At 44.4% G+C, this 17,442-nt stretch overlaps 2 protein-coding genes across 2 annotated transcripts in view; both read right to left on the minus strand.

Annotated features, from left to right (window-relative positions):
• LOC120853621 (ARL14 effector protein-like) overlaps positions 1–7,816 on the minus strand; it is a 31,110-nt gene extending 23,294 nt beyond the window's left edge. The window contains exons 1-2 of the mRNA XM_040227586.1: positions 6,950–7,816; positions 5,508–5,622 (exon numbers count right to left, since the gene is read on the minus strand). The gene's annotated coding sequence lies outside the window, so the exon portion shown is untranslated. The remainder of the gene's footprint in view (positions 1–5,507; positions 5,623–6,949) is intronic.
• The window catches only part of LOC120853622 (aminopeptidase Q-like), a 70,011-nt gene continuing 60,384 nt past the window's right edge, over positions 7,816–17,442 (minus strand). Inside the window, exons 19-20 of the mRNA XM_040227589.1 lie at positions 11,544–11,619; positions 7,816–8,687 (exon numbers count right to left, since the gene is read on the minus strand). Of these exons, the coding sequence (XP_040083523.1) occupies positions 8,547–8,687; positions 11,544–11,619 (217 nt within the window). The 3' untranslated portion in view covers positions 7,816–8,546. The remainder of the gene's footprint in view (positions 8,688–11,543; positions 11,620–17,442) is intronic.

Consider the following 17,442-nt stretch of genomic DNA (forward strand, 5'->3'; position numbering starts at 1 on the left):
CATCTGCAATTAAAATTTATGTTGAAATAACTTTGGATTCACTTAAATCCTTTTTATGATTTAAAATCCTTTTCAATCCTTTCCATGGTTTATGCAACCTACAGGAAGTCAGCATTTCAGCTAAAGCAAGCTTTCCTGAGAAATACAACCATATTCTTGGATAAGCACATTCATTTGTATCAGTAAAGTTTACTAGTATCAATAAAATATTCTTAAGCTGTACTCTCTATACCATCTATATTGCAAAATGCAATTATAAACCATAACAAAAAGTGATTTGACAGCAAGAAACTAGGGTTTTTTTTTTTAGAACTTTTGGAATTCCATAAAAATCTGACTAAATGTTTACAAAGTAGAAATAACCTATTTAAATGCATTCGCCTAAAGTTTCTTTTCACTGCAAGTCTAAATTTGGCTTTAAGAAAGTATTTTTAGAAAGTTCCCCTTTGTTTTGAACAACATATCTACCTGAAGCACTGCTTGTTATTTCTAAGAGTTGCCTGGCTGGTTAGCTGGCTTAGTAGCTCAATCTTGTCCTCTCTGTGACCCCATGACTGCAGCCCCCCAGGCTCCTCTCTCCATGGGGATTCTCTGGCAAGAATAGTGGAGTGGGTTGCCATGGCCTCCTCCAAGGGATCTTCCCAACCCAGGTCTCCAGCATTGCAGGTGGATTCTTGACCGTCTGAGCCACGCTGTCTGGTTTTCGGTAAGGTTGTGGATTAGCGCTTCCCAGGTTGCACTAGCGGTCAAGAACTCCCATGCCAATGCAGGAGACACAAGAGGCACAGGTTTGATACCTGATTAGGGAAGACCCCTTGGAGGACGGCATGGATTCAAAGGTTTCACCTGGGGCTTCTCAGCATATTAACCATATTCCAAGCTGATATCGGGGACTTTCCTGATACCTCAGCTGGTAAAGAACCCGCCTGCAATGCGCGAGACCTGGGTTCAGTCCCTGGGTTGGGAAGATGCCCTGGAGAAAGGAAAGGCTACCCACTCCAGGATTCTGGCCTGGAGAATTCCATGGACTGGGGTCGCAGAGTCGGACACGACTGAGCGACCTTCACTTTCAAGCGGACAGTCACAACAAAAATACCGAAGTAAACAGGGTTTGGCAGTAAATGAGCTGGTCTTAAATTCTGACTTCTGGGGAGGGGTGCTTCCCTGACAAACAGGGCAGCCACCGCGTCGGCCGCGCGTGGAGTGGTTAGGCAAGCAAGGCCGAGGCTTGCCTCAGAACCGGCAGGTGTTAGGTCCAGTCCCGGTACGGCCCGGGACGCCGGTGGGCCTTAAAAAAAACACCACAAAACCGCACTGCCTTCTGCTCTCGGTGGCACAGGTGGTAAAGAACCCGCGTTCCCCACGCAGGAGACACGGAAGAGCCTCGAGTTCGAGCCCTGGGTCGGGAAGGGAATGGCTACCCACCCCAGGGTTCTTGGAGTCCCGTGGACAGAGGCAGCCTGGCGGCCGGCAGTCCGTGGGCTCGCACGGAGTTCTGAAGACGGCACTGAAGAGTTCAGTCTCAGCGTTTAGACTGAAGAGTCTAAGCCACGGCTGAAGCGGCTGAGCACACACGCCCGCCTCTCCCGGCACTGGGGCCTTCAGCCTCTGCTTCCCCGGGTGCTCACATCAGAACAGCTAGACTGACCTGAGCGGGTGTCTGAGCGTTGTCTCTCAGCTCCAGATCCACCGTCTTGCCCCCGCGAGGAGACGTTAGCACCCGGCTCTGCAGGCCACACTTTGACTCTGCCGACAGGGGGCGCCGGCGGGCGACCGGAGTCCGGCGGGGCGAGTGCGCGTGCGCCTCCGGCTGTTTCCTGTTTCTGCAGCAACGCGTTCTCCTCGCCGCAGGGGCTGTCGGGTTCCAGTTCTCAGGAACCCCCCGCCTCCGTCCCCGAGGCCCAGCCTCACGTGTCCCCGCAGAACCACCAGCACCAGCTGTCCCGGGCTCTCCCCGAGGCTGAGGAGCCAGGCCTCACGCTGGGCTCGTCAGCCAGGGGCCACGTCACGGGAAGGGGGGCCCCCGGGGAAACGAGTCTCGAAGGCCAGCGGGCCTTACTTTCAGGAAGGCCGGAAGGCCGTGGGTCACAGACTCCACTCAAAGGGCGCGAACAGAAGGGGCACTCTCGGGGACCCCGGGCACAGACAGTAACGGGAAAGCAGCCTGGGCCAGACGCACTTGCTGATCTCGGGAGAGCCTCCTGGAGAGGCAGGAGGCAGCTGGGACTCACCCTGGGGACACAAGCACTGTCAGCAGCCACTTGTGGGAGCTCGTCCCACCACGAGGACGCTGGAGGTGGTAAACCCCGTTTCAGAATCCTGCCTCCAGCTTATTAGTGCCGGTGCAGGCCCCACCCACCAGCCAGTTTGCACTGGATCTGACGGCCTGGGGCTGAGCAGCCAGCTGGGAAGGGACGCAGCCCCACCCATTAGCAGGCCGGCTGCTGAAGGACCCCCTGAACTCCCGGGGGGGTCACAGCAAGGTCAGGACACAGCCCCGCCCACCCGAGGGCCGGCACTAGCCCCCACTACCCCGGGGCACCACAGCCAGCGACCCCCACCCCACAATGTGTCCATCCGTGGACTGGCACTATCCCTGGCCCCTCCCTTTTCTAATTAGTAAAAACCGCTAATTAGAAAAGATACATGCTCCCTATGTTAGTGTGCTGTGCTTACCGGCTCACTCATGTCCGATTCTTTGTGACCCCGCGAACTTTTGCCCGCCAGGCTCCTCTGTCCATGGGGGTTCTCCAGGCAAGAATTCAGGAGTGGGTTACCGTGCCTTCCTCCAGGGATTCTTCCCGACCCAGGGATAAAACTGGGGGTATCCTGAATTGCAGGCGGATTCTTTACCAGCTGAGCTACCTTTATAGCGGCATTTTTTACAATAGCTAAAATACGGAAGCAACTGCGCAGTGGTAAAGAATCTGCCTGCCAATGCAGGAGATTCAAGAGACACAGGTTCAATCCCTGGGTAGGGAAGAACCCCTGGAGTAGAAAATGGCAACCCACTCTTGTATTCTTGCTTGGAAAATTCCATGGAGGATGCTGGCCGGCTACAGTCTATGGGGTCACAAAGAGTGGGGCACGACTGAGCTCGCACACATCCAAGTGCCCATTATTGAATGAATGGATAAAGAATATGTGGTGTATATACATATAATGGAATATTACTCAGCTACAAAAAAAAATGAAAACTTGCATTTTGCAACAACATGGGTGTACTCAGAGGGTATTATGCTAAGAGAAGGAAGTCAAAGAGAAACAAATAATGTATGATTTAGTTTAGATCGAGAATCTTAAAAAACAGGACAAATGAACCCACATAAGGAAACAGAAACAAGGTCACTGATAAAGAGAACAAACAGGTCGTTGTTGCCAGAGGGAAGGAAATACTGGAGAGGAGAATAATAGGTAAGGGTGATGAAGAAGTACAAGCTACCAGCTAGTAAATAAATGTAACAGGTAGGAAGTGCACAGCGTGGGGAACATAGTCAATAATTCTATAATATCTTCATATGGTGACATCATAACTGGACTTATTGTAGTGGCCATTTTGTAATGTACAGAAATATAAAATCACTATGTTCTGAACCAGGAACTCCCATAGTGTTGTAAGTCAATTATACTTTAAAAACCTAGCTTCCCCCAGTAGTTCAGCTGGTAAAGAATCTGCCTGCAATGCAGGAGACCCTGGTTCGATATCTGCATCAGGAAGATTCCCTAGAGCAGGGATAGGCTCCCCACTCCAGTATTCATGGGCTTCCCTGGTAGCTCAGACAGTAAAGAATCTGCCCGCAATGTGGGAGACCTGGATTCTGTCCCTGGGTTGGGAAGATCCCCTGGAGGAGGGCATGGCAACCCACTCCAGTATTCTTGCTTGGAGAATCCCCATGGACAAAGGAGCCTGGCAGGCTATAGTCATGGGGTCGAAAAGTGTCTGACTCGACTGAGCGACTAAGCATACAGTTCAAAAACAAACTAACCAACTCCTGGAAAAGAGATCAGATTTTTATGATTACCAAAGGGAGGGGATGGGGGAGAGTGGCATGGATGGAGGGGTTACCTGAAGGTATTCAAAAGATATGATTAAAAGATAAATTATCTCAACTTTCAGAGATAATAAATACTAAGGCTATTTCATGGGAAATGGATGGGGAAACAGTGGAAACAGTGTCAGACTTTATTTTTGGGGGCTCCAAAATCACTGCAGATGGTGACTGCAGCCATGAAATTAAAAGACGCTTACTCCTTGGAAGAAAAGTTATGACCAACCTAGATAGCATATTCAAAAGCAGAGACATTACTTTGCCGACTAAGGTCCATCTAGTCAAGGCTATGGTTTTTCCAGTAGCCATGTATGGATGTGAGAGTTGGACTGTGAAGAAGGCTGAGCACCGAAGAATTGATGCTTTTGAACTGTGGTGTTGGAGAAGACTCCTGAGAGTCCCTTGGACTGCAAGGAGATCCAACCAGTCCATTCTGAAGGAGATCAGCCCTGGGATTTCTTTGGAAGGAATGATGCTAAAGCTGAAACTCCAGTACTTTGGCCACCTCACGAGAAGAGTTGACTCATTGGAAAAGACTCTGAAGCTGGGAGGGATTGGGGGCAGAAGGAGAAGGGGACGACAGAGGATGAGATGGCTGGATGGCATCATGGACTCGATGGACGTGAATCTGAGTGAACTCCAGGAGTTGATGATGGACAGGGAAGCCTGGCGTGCTACGATTCATGGGGTCACTAAGAGTCGGACACGACTGAGCGACTGAACTGAACTGAACTGAAGGCTATAATGTATAATATGATAAATATAATTAACACTGCTTTATATGTATCATATTTGAAAGTTAAGAGAGTAAATGAAGAATTCTCATCTCAAGAAAAAAATTTTTTTCTACTTGTTTAATTTTGTGTCTATGTGAGACCATGGATGTTTACAACCCCATGGACTGTAGCCTGCCAGGTTCCTCTGTCCATGGGATTCTCCAGCCAAGAATACTGGAGTAGGTTGCCAGGCCCCGCTCCAGGGGATCTTCCCAACCCAGGGATCAAACCCACATCTCTTATATCTCCTGCATTGGCAGGTGGGTTCTTTACCACTAGCACCACCTGGAAAGCCGTATGTGTAAATCTATCCATTTACTGAGAACTGCTAACATCAATACCTTCAGTTTCAATCCAACAAAAAAGGGTTCATTCTAGTTTTTCATTTTGCATATCGGCAACTCCCTTCTCCAGCAATGAGAAATCTGCATCCTACTGTCATTTGTAAATTGTCTTATTTGATCCATACCCCCGTGGTAACCATGCTTCCATCTCTGCCTGCCCCCCATCCCATAGAATGCCTTCCTCTTTCTCCTCAGGCACTGATACCTTATGCTGAACCTCGATCCAATCTGAACGTCCTCTCCACCCCACAGTGGGACTCCCCGACTCTCACCCTGTTTGGGCTCTGACGGTCTGTGTCATAAGCTAGCTCCTTGCACCGTGTGACCACTCTACTCACCCTTCAAGCTGCTTCCTGCTGGCTGGATTCCCTCTTCAGCTACTCAAGCTCTTACACCCTGTTCCAGCTGCCCCTTAGCTCCCACTGATGTTGATGCCTCACTGTTAGGACTGACCTGTTTATGAAAGAAAGGGGAAAGGAAGAGTCCAGATAACTCTTCAACACATGTACAGTGAAGAACGTCTTTGCTGAATGTTGTGTAATTGGACAGAAGATCGAGCTGGAGGCAATATATGTATAGTTTCTAAAGCTGACTACTCTATATAATTCGTTTATACAAAGGAGCAGTTATATTTATTTTTAAGCCTCTCTTAAAGCTTGAGATAATCCTGCTAGAGTCTGGATGGAAAAAAAAGATAGCATTTACTGGAGTAAACAGGAAAAGTAATCAAGCAGAGCTTTTAAAAGCCCGTTTTGCTTCTTCCTTCTTCAGAATAAACTGCTGTACAAACTGGCCCCAGAGCTCTAAGTTACAGAGCATCCAGAGTCCTCAAGACCAAGGCATTTGTTCTTTCACTTAAGGTCAACAATGGAAAGTCACCAAATGGGTCTGAGGAGCAAAAAAGGATAAGATTGTAAGGAAAACTTTAATTTCTGATTGTCAAATTGAAAATAATCATGAATACATTGCATATCTTATGAACCTGTTTTAGGATGAACAGTACAAAGCAAAGTGGATGGGTCAAAAAATTGTGTTACAGTTGTGCTAGTAGATAAGCTGGCTCATTGGTCATTAAAGTATTTCTATCATTTAGACAAATCTGCCACAGTGTCACTCCCTGACTTACTGCTATCACAGTAACCAATAATTACTCCTTTTTATACTAAATATAAGGTACGATTTAATAAAATGTAATAAAATGCTTGTCTGGAGTAACTGGCTTCATCCAAGTACAAGAAAGTGTATATTGTTCAAAACTCTTGTTCATATTTAGAGGAAGGACTATCAGCAAAATATTTGGGCATTTGGTTTGAATAAGCGCTTTCAGTGCTGTGTAATGACTACAGAAGCTATACTATAATAGGACTTGGTCAACAAATGGTCTGAAGAACCAGGTGTGCTCCTCCGGTGGGCTTGGCATCACCTACTGACAGGCGTCAGGGCCCACTCGGACCCCCGGGCACCAGCGTCCAAGTACACTTGGTGGAGTGAGAGCACAGGACGGGAGGAAGATCAAGGAGAGGGGACGGGGACAGGCAGGTGGAAGGACAGCCGAGATGACGGGAAAGGGAGAAGGACAGGGGAACCCACGGGGAGAGAGTGGGTGGAAGTGGAGGAGAGGAGAGGAGGAGAGAGCATGGGGAGGATACGTGACACGGTGCTGGAGAGATGCGCCGGATGGTTGGAAGAGACACAGGAAATAGAGAATGCACATTTAAAAAAACACAGGGAGATAGTGCACAGTGATAATTTGAAGCCATGGAGGCGGTTTATTGCTTACATTTTAAATTGCCGAACTTAAAGAACAGTCTTCTGGACCCACAATCCATCAAGTCTGCGCAGACGGCTTTGGCTTGTTCTCAGGCCCCATAGTTTCCCACTCCCTTGCAGGGAGAATCTTCCTGTAAGGTGAATATGAAAGTGAGCTAAAAAAAACCCTTAGATCACATTGCCTTGAGCTTATATGACATATTTAAAGGCTTTTTCTAAAGGGCAGCTGCTATATAACACAGGGAGCTCAGCTCGGTGCTCCGTGATGACCTAGAGGGGCAGGAGGGCGGCTCAAGAGAAATGAGACATATGCATACATACAGCAGATTCATGTGGCAAGCAGAAACCAACACAACATTGTAAAGCAATTATATTCCAATTTCTTTTAAATTTTAAAAAATAGAGGCTTTTCATTGACATAATCCTTAGTCTTTACAGCATCACTCTGAGGTAGATAGGAGATGTGTAGTTTTACCCCCATTCTGTAAAAACAAAATCAAAATTAAACAAGAATTAAAACAGTAAACACACAAAGTCTAGAGTAGGGTGACTTGCCTTAGCGGTCCTGATTAAATCAGAGGTAACAAAACTGAGCTAATTCTGTACATGGGGACTGATGACAACATTTAAAGTTCTCCAGACTACAAATAAGTTCAATTTGGCCAATTGAAACCCCATTTCGAACTTAATCCCCCTGAGTGCAAAGCTGTAAAGATGATGACGCTCTGGTTAAACCGTTAGTTCTATTTCTCTTTATTTGACCATTTTCCTTTGCACCAGAGATGAGCCCATAATCGCTATTTGTCTGTTGACATCACTGTTTTTGTGGCTACACTTTGGCTGAAAGACAGTCCATCCCACAGGTGAAGTATATACAGTCCAGAGCTTCAGCAGAGCCTTGGTCTCCATCTGGTCTCCACTACAGCGATCCTGCAGGGACTTCCTGGGTGCTATGACCCTGGTCTCTTTCTGACACCAGGAGGTTCAGTAGCCAGTAAAGTGTGAGGCGACGCAGCAGACACTGGGGAGAGAGACAGGGGCAGGAGGAGACTCGTTTCTTGCCTCTGGGGCACTTAACATGGCTCATAAAATTGTTCTTTTAAAAAGTTGCATTTCGTTGGCTTTTTCTGTCTGCCAGTGAATATTATTTTTCTGGTTTCTGTTTCATTACACCGTTGTGTCATTTGCTTATTACTCTTTTCAGTATTGAACTAAATAAACCCTAGAATTGCAAATTTGTGTTTCCCTCAGAAAAGAATGCTCTCATTTACCTAATGATGTAATATTCCACTGGCCTTCACAACAGAATAAGCGAAATTTTGCAAGGTAAATTTGTTTTTCCAAGGCATTTAAAGTAAATTGTGTGGTTTGTAGCCTGACATGAAGCAAAATCTTCCCCAGAAATGCAGCATGGTTGGCCAAATCCCCAACAGTCGCTGAGCCACAGAGCCAAATGCGACAACATGGGAGGAACAGGACTCTGAGCAGCAAATGTGATTGAAATACAAACAACAAAACGTGGGGTTTTCCAGACTCAGAGAATATTGGAAGACAAAACTGTGAGCACATTATAATATGCAAGTGAAAGCCTGAAAGTCACCAGTAAATTATGTGTTTTTCCGCAGCCACGCCACTATCCTGGCACTTCGCTCTTTGTTTTTCAGATTCTCGTTCTTTATTGTCTGTAATTTGGCCTGAACTGTGAGTCTCTGGTGCTCCTCCAACATGTTACTGCAAAACTGCTGCAGCTGAAAGAACAAAATAGATGGTCAGTCCATCACTGTAGCTGAACTTCTCACTTAGACACAGCAAGACACAGTTCATGTTAGGTAGTAGCGTGATCTTGCAAACGGATGAATGGCAGTTGGAATGAGTAGAAATGTGTGTCCCTGAGGAGACTGCAACTGAGAAAATATGATGAAGAATACGCCTGTCCTGAAGAAGCCGATGTAGAGAGGAAGTTCCAGGAAGTAGAAAATTTGTCTACTTTATTTGCTGCTCTATTCTCCCAGCAGCACACAGTAGGTGTTCAACAAAGATTTCCTGATTCGTGTTGGATATTAGACCAGATTTGTGGACAGAGAGACCTTCCCTCTTCTCAAAAATAACGTAATTTCCAAAGCGCAAACCCAGTACACAGCATCTGTTTCCTTACAAATGTCATCCTTAAGAGTACTTATAGTGGATCATACATTGGCTAAACTCCTTCACTGAGTCAGGTCAAGCATTCAGTTATAAGAACATTTGTTCCAATATTACATACAAGCCAGATGCCAAGTGACGGATAAGATATATGTCAAAAGTCTGTTTCTGTGTCATTGGATAAGAACTCAGAACACACCTTACCATAAAATGATAGTGTACCCTGTTGTTTCTCCTCCTGGCAGGAGGGGAAGGGTACGGCAGAGGATGAGATGGTTGGATGGCATCACTGACTCAATGGACATGAGTTTGAGCAAATTCTGGGAGTTGGTGGTGGACAGGGAAGCCTGGCGTGCTGCAGTCCTCGGGGTCGCAAAGAGTCAGACAGGACTGAGCGACTGAACTGATCTGATCCTGTTTTTTAGTCACTAAGTCTTGTCTGACTCTTTTGTGACCCCACGGACTAAAGTCCATCAGGCTCCTCTGTCCATGGGATTCTCCAGGCAAGAATACTGGCGTGGGTTGCCATTTCCTTCTTCAGGGGATCTTCCTGACCCAGGAATCAAACTCCAATCTCCTGCATTGGCAGGGAGATTCTTTACCACTGAGCCAACACACTTCACAAAAGGTCACTTAAACTTTTAATATATTTGAAATTAAGTAACAATAGAGTTGTCATGCCTAACTATATAATGCAGAAGAAAAGTAAGGTTCTAGGAAAAAGTAGATTAAGGGGACAAAAGCAAACCTCTCTCTCTCTCCCCCACACCTGGGCATTCCTGCCAGGCAGTGGAAGCCACACACCAGCAGCACTGCCCCAGACTGGAAGTCTGCAGGGGGCGGGAGGGGAGTGTGGGTCTGGGGACTGGGGGGCGCTTCATAGGTGCTTGAGAGCATGAGAGAGGCCAGGCTCCAGCAGGGTAGAGAAGAAAGACCAGATCAAGAGATGTGAGAGTGGATAAAAACTGCTGGTACGGAGGGAAAAGGGATTCATGTGACTTTCATTTTCCTTTTTTAGTAATTATTTTTGATAATTACCATGTGAACTGATACAAACAGGACTGTTGGGCATTAACAGCTTTTTGATACGGATATTCATGGGAGCTAACTTACTTGTTTTCAAAATTGCAATAATTGAACCACTACTAAATCCATTTCTGCATTTTAAAAAAAAATGAACCATCAGTGATTGTAGACTTTTGGAACTTTGAGCAGTGCTGAAGTTATACAAACTTCACTCACTCATTCAATAACAACGGGAACACTTTTCTGACTTCTGTAGAGATAAAGTTGAACTGAGGCACTTTTGAAGAGATCAACACACAAACTCAGTTTTGCTTGTAGGAGCTGCCATTTCAGCATTTTTGGGTGTGCCCCTCACTCTCTTGTCTGGGGAATCCCTGATAAATTAAGTCCTGACAGCTCAGTCTCAGGCAGGCCGAAACTCAAGCAAAGACCATTCCTCCAGGAATTATCAGTTTTTCCTCTCTCACAGTAACAACTACATAGGATGATTTGGGTGCGTGGAGGAGAGGGTGTCAATCGGTTAATTAGAAATGTCCCAGAGTATGTGTTTGGAGCAGGGTCTAAAACGATGATTAGGAATTATCCAGCCAAAGACAGGCATGAAGAAGCCATGAGACAGAGGTAGAGTGTTTCTGAAATCTAGGTAATGTGCAGTGACATAATTTAAGAAATTTTATAAGTGGAATGGTGTAACTAAAGCAGATGTGTGCAGAGGTGCCCATGTTCTTATTCTCTGAAACGGTTCGTGAAGAAGGCAAAAATTAAGACGGAGAGTAAGGCAGCCAGATTATGAAGGATCTTGTGAGCTGGTGAAAAGGCTTCTAAATTTTTTGTGAGAACTATGATGAGCAGGGCAATGAGTAGCAACACTGTGACAGATGGGACGCAGGGAAGACAGGACCAGGGTGCTGAGGCCGCAGTCTGTTGCAATGACTCAGATACGAAATGGTGAAATCCAACCCTCCATGAATAAGAATCGGAGAAGGCAATGGCACCCCACTCCAGTACTCTTGCCTGGAAAATCCCATGGATGGAGGAGCCTGGTAGGCTGCAGTCCATGGGGTCGCTAGAGTCGGGCACAACTGAGCGACTTCACTTTCACTTTTCACTTTCATGCATTGGAGAAGGAAATGGCAACCCACTCCAGTGTTCTTGCCTGGAGAATCCCAGGGACGGGGGAGCCTGGTGGGCTGCTGTCTATGGGGTCGCACAGAGTCGGGCACGACTGAAGCGACTTAGCAGCAGTATGAATAAGAACGGTCTCTATTTCAGGAGCAAGGCGGAATTAAAAGACATTTCCTGCACAGCGATAACAGCACCGATACGGCACAGGAGGTAACAATTCAGATAAACTTATTGTTTTTAATTTTAGCAACTCCAAATTACATAAAAATGGCTTCTACATTATCATAATTCACACTATCTATACTACTTACCTCTAAGATCTGTAAATCTGTACTTATGGTTCTCCCGATTACATATAGTAGGGTAACCAATGATTGCGTTCCATACCTACAAAGCAACAAACCAATCAGGAGTGGAAAATGTTTTGTAAGACAAAGCTATACAGCAGGTAAATGCTAAGTATACAGTCCCTATTAATCCCTATCTCCCAAATCTAAGCAAAACATATATAAAGTAGTTTAGCTTCATCTTTTAATAGAAAATTCATGCTGTAGAAAAGTCTATTAGCACAAAGAAGTAATTACAGTTAAATACTGATTTATGTAACACATGGTTTTAAAAGTTTCATATAAATGTAAAAAGCTCTCCTTAAAAACAGTAACAGCAACTGCATTTATCTTTTAAAATGAAGTGGTTAGAATAGATGTCACACACCCCAAATTAAGAAAATTTAAAAGAGAACAAGGAAATATTTCAAAGTACATTCCTTAAAAATGTAGTTAATATAGAATCAGTTTCAGAAGCTCTGACTTAAATACCATGAAAGCTTATTGAAACTTTCATATTTGTGCCTTTTCAAAAGAGGATCCATATCTTCAGAGATTCTCAAAATGCTGGTGCTCCCTGATGGCTAAGTACCCTGGGTTTCCTTGAGCTCCCTCAAGAGGCCTGGCCACTGAAACTTCCCTTTTAGTTTAATGACCCTGAATGCCTGACAAGAACTGCCTGACAAACAGCCACGAAGCATTGCTGTGGAAAGACAGCAGATACATACCTGCTCAGAGTGCTGCTGTGGTTAGAAAAGTAAAGAAAGACTTTTGGATGCGTTAAAAAAGAAAGAAAATTAGAATAGGTTAATATAATGGAATGGACAAGAAAGGATTGAACTACCATTGTCTTATTCATAGTTGATTCACACAACTGACTTACTCCCAAAATGTATACTTGAAACTAAAATTTGTGAGAATTAACATTGGCATCTGTGTGATGAAGGTAGAAAAGAACAGTGCTTTCGTCCTTTTTTAAGTTCCCAGCTGTAAGGTAAACTGAATCTACTTCAGCACAGTGGAGAACAAGCAACAGTCTACATATAATTCAGGCAAGCAAACCTGTTTCTATGGGGAAAGAAGAAATGTTTCTTAGCTCTTCAGTTTTGCTGGCCACGTATTAAAAAACCTGTGAAATGACTCAAGAAATCTGACGAAATTTGCGAAGAAACTGAGTTTTAAAAAAAAGGTAGGAAATGGAAGAAAACTACTTACGTTGCTAAATGTGTGATTTTTCTACCAAATAAAGAGAAAAGCTATGCTAAGAGCTGAGTTGGGTTTGAAGACACCTATGGGGCAACTTACAAATTGTCAAAATGGGGAATCACATATAGTTAAAAGCATTGGTGTGGACATTAAATGTGATGATGTGTGTTGAAGCACCTATCAGGGTACGTGGCGCTCTTCATTCCTTCCTATTCTTGAAAGAGGAGATATTTTTGAGACAGGTGATTTCTTACTCCTGTTGAAAGGGTAATCTCTGTGAAATAGTACTCAGCAAAAAAATATATATGTTACAAGTAGTTTATCCTGCCAGGGGTGTGTTAATGTGAAGGCAGGAGCCAGTGTTTCTCAGTATGGTTGCCCCTTCAAGAAACTGATAACATTCAGGGCTGCTGCTGCCGAGTCGCTTCAGTCGTGTCCGACTCTGTGCAACCCCGTAGAGGGCAGCCCACCAGGCTCCCCCGTCCCTGGGATTCTCCAGGCAAGAACACTGGAGTGGGTTGCCATTTCCTTCTCCAATGCGTGAAAGTGAAAAGGGAAAGTGAAGTCGCTCAGTCGTATCCAACTCTCAGCGACCCCATGGACTGCAGCCTTCCAGGCTCCTCCATCCATAGGATTTTCCAGGCAAGAGTACTGGAGTGGGGTGCCATTGCCTTCTCCAACATTCAGGGGTAGCCAGGGTGATTTGGAACGTTAGTCCATCTCACCTTGCACCTTCCCCTTCCCTCCTTTCTTGCATCCATCCTCCCCTCCCATCCCTTCTCCTGTCACATCTGGCTTCCTGCAACAAGCATGGAGGCACCCAGGCATCTAGCCTGATCCAGTGACAGGCGATGGGAATGGGCCCTCCCGTGCCTCAGCATGCCACTCTGATAACATCTTAATTCTCTTGGTTGTTCCAATCTAACCCTTTCAGCTCCACGTTCCCCATCATGAAATAGAACAGAGTAAAGTGAAAATGAGTGTAAGTTTTTAAGCTTAAGACTTCAGCCAGTATAACACATTTGGAGAGAATTCCCTGGTGGTCTGGTGGTTAGGTTTCCATGCTCCCACTGCAGGGGATACAGGTTCAATCCCTGGTGGGGGAACAAAGATCCTGCAGGCTGTGTGGCTCAGCCAACATATATATAATTTATATTATTATAATTCATATATTATTATTAAACATATTTGTTATATATAATAAACAATAAATTTAAAGAAATAAACTGGAGCAATCAAAAAAAGAAAGAGAAAAGTGCTGCCAATTAAAATGGCACAAAAAAATTAAATAAGTAAATAAAATGGCACAAAGTTTTGGGAAGTTAAAAAACTTATCTGGAGAAGAAATTAAGCATTTGGTGAAGAAGAGGGTAAGATTTCTTCAGTTTGAAGCAGATGACACTTTGTATTCTATATTCACGTAAAACTAGGGTTTTCCTATAGGCCACAAAGTCTACATTGTTTTATAAAAGCCAAAAGCAAGGTAACAAGGATAATACAGATAACGTTTCTACTGCATCCAACGAAACATCACAAAAAATCGTGTTGCTTTACAGCTATTTACACGTTCTTTCATAGGTCTGTCCACAGCTACTGGTATATATAGTGACTTCTCTATAACCTGAAAGATGTCTTTATGCTTAATGGAAGCTCCTTCACTGGGATCAGGACCCCAAAGATCTCTCTCTAACAATGAACTAAATGCCCCATGACTGCCGGTGCAGAGCCCTGAACAGGGGAGTGAGAGAAGCAAGAGCAAACCATTTTGCTCAAGCAAATAGTCCTACATACACTTTCAGATCAGGCTCCCTAGGCTGAGTTGGGAACAGACGTTCCTGGACTGCTACTGGCAGTGTCTCAACTGTTTCACTTGGCCAGCCCTACCTGCTACTTTCCAGGGCCTTACGCTCCAGCCAGTTATGCAGGCCTGTCCCCAGTCAGACTCTCAGCCCTGCCCTCCCAGCGTTTACTGGTGTCCTCCTCTCCACACAGAAGGGGATTTCTTCCAACTCAAGCCCCCTTCTTCTCTCAATCCCCAGAGCCCTTTCCATCTGTCCTCTGTAACATTTATCAGACACCACGTCTTCATCACTTTACAACCCCTACAACAGCTTGAACTAACTGTGCCTTGGCATAAAAAAACTAGGACATTTATTACCAGAAAAACCTTACAGTTGATCACATACAACTTCTTCCATTTTATACAACTTTTTAACCAAGGCCTAAAGTTAACTAGTGGGCCATCAGTAAATAAAGGTTGGTCTAGTTTCAGTTCCAAATAAGAGAGTTAGAGAATTTAGTTTCTCATCTGTTTTTGTTTTGGAACAACTGATGTACTGGCAGAATGACAGTTTATGTCAGCACAGACAGTACAAAGCAGGATCACAGTGACAAGACTCTGGGCTAGATGCTAGATTTCCTTCTGAAGGGCTTCTCGGAGCTTTGTGATGCTAACATATACTGTGAATTTGAGAGAGTTAAAGTAGTTCCCAAACTGATTCGGCTATTGCCTCCCTTGTTTACAGAAGGCTTGTCAGTATCTTCCATGAATAATGCTCAGTGACTTTCAGAAAACTAAGATCATGGCATCTGGTCCCATCACTTCATGGGAAATAGATGGGGAAACAGTGGAAACAGTGTCAGACTTTATCTTTTCAGGCTCCAAACTCACTGCAGATGGTGACTGCAGCCATGAAATTAAAAGATGCTTACTCCTTGGAAGGAAAGTTATGACCAACCTAGACAGCATATTAAAAAGCATAGATATTACTTTGCCAACAATCCATCTAGTCAAGGCTATGGTTTTTCCAGTGGTCGTGTATGGATGTGAGAGTTGGACTGTGAAGAAAGCTGAGCACCAAAGAATTGATGCTTTTGAACTATGGTGTTGGAGAAGACTCTTGAGAGTCCCTTGGACTGCAAGGAGATCCAACCAGTCCATCCTAAAGGAGATCAGTCCTGGGTGTTCATTGGAAGGACTGATGCTAAAGCTGAAGCTCCAATACTTTGACCACCTCATGCGAAGAGTTGACTCATTGGAAAAGACTCTGATGCTGGGAGGGATTGGGGGCAGGAGGAGAAGGGGACGACAGAGGATGAGATGGCTGGATGGCATTACCGACTCAATGGACATGAGTTTGAGTGAACTCTGGGAGTTGGTGATGGACAGGGAGGCCTGGCGTGCTGCGATTCATGGGGTCCCAGAGAGTCGGACACGACTGAGCGACTAAACTGAACTGAACTGAAACACTCTGGAGAAACACAAGTTTCAAAGCTAACTCACAAGTGATCAGTCACATTTTAGCAAATTCAGAATAAATCCTGTTCACTTAAATATGATAAATGTTAAATTTGTCATAGCATTTGTTTACTTGAGTCATATCATTTTATGAAGACTGGTGACACACAACTATTTGTGTCAAATATAACTGTTTAATAAGTGAGAAGTAAATATTCTGCTATACAAAGAATAAGGTAAGCATCCTGGTGCCACCATTTTAATGTAGAAAACATTTGAATATTAATTTGAACTTTTATGTCCTCTTATAATCCACATACATCATTACTATTCAAAATCATTTTCAAAATTCAGCAAGATTGGTGACTATAAATTGAATCCTAAAAATAAATCTTTTAGATGTAGAAGGCAAATTTACTTGAGTCTCAAAGAAGTTTTGTAGCAGAATGGGCAAGTGAACTGAGATTAATTTATCATAAATAGAAAAGAAAAGCATCTATTTTATGAGCATAGCATTTTGTTAAAAGATAAAAAAATTTAAGCCATGGTTAAAAGTGAATCCATTTATAATTCTAAGAACTTCTCAGGGATGATGAAATATCCATTTAGAGTTGTTCTTTTAAACAAAGGAAGTCCTTCTATACTCGTGTTTAATACAGTTAGATTATTTAAATAAATTACAAGACAATGGACTTTTTAGAGTATTGCAAACATGCTTCTGTTCTCCAAATGCAGAAAAAATTCTTCTGAGGGATAAAAATTAAAACACATTTAAATTAAGAGCAATCTTTCCCATAGGTTGATCAAGCCAGTTGCAAGAGCTTCACTAGTTAGATGTGCTTTGTATGGTATAGAAAGAGAGGGAAAACGAACCGAGGGGCTGTTTTACCCCATAGAGCAGTGCTGTGCAATCGAATTCTCTCCAGGATGGAAACGCTCTCTGGTCTATACGGTAGCTACAAGGCTAGTACAACTGGGGAACTGAATTTTAAATGTATTTAATTGCAGTTAATTTACATTTAAACAGCCATATGTTAGCTAGTAGCCAGTGTACTGAGCAATGCAGCCTTAGTTAATTTTTTAATCTGGTGCCAGTTGGTTCCTTGTTAAACTACACCTGGGTCACTCAGGGGACTGTCGAAAGGTATAGATTTTGCACCTATTCTGACAGATTCTGATTTTTAGAGGAGTAGGTGGGCTTGGAAGCCTTTAGATGTATCAGACACTCCAGGTAATTACAAAGCTCTGCCTCCCGGGGGCAGGGGCGGGGGTGAGTCAGTGGTAAAGAATCTGCCTGCCAGCGCAGGCGATACAGGAGGCCTGAGTTTGATCTCTGGGTTGGGAAGATCCCCTGGAGAAGGAAATGGCAATCCATTCTAGTATTCCTGCCTGGAAAACTCCATGGACAGAGGATCCTGGAGGGCTACAGTCCCTGGGGTT

The sequence above is a fragment of the Oryx dammah genome, unplaced genomic scaffold (genome assembly GCF_014754425.2).
Source record: "Oryx dammah isolate SB20612 unplaced genomic scaffold, SCBI_Odam_1.1 HiC_scaffold_26, whole genome shotgun sequence".
NCBI lineage: Eukaryota > Metazoa > Chordata > Mammalia > Artiodactyla > Bovidae > Oryx > Oryx dammah.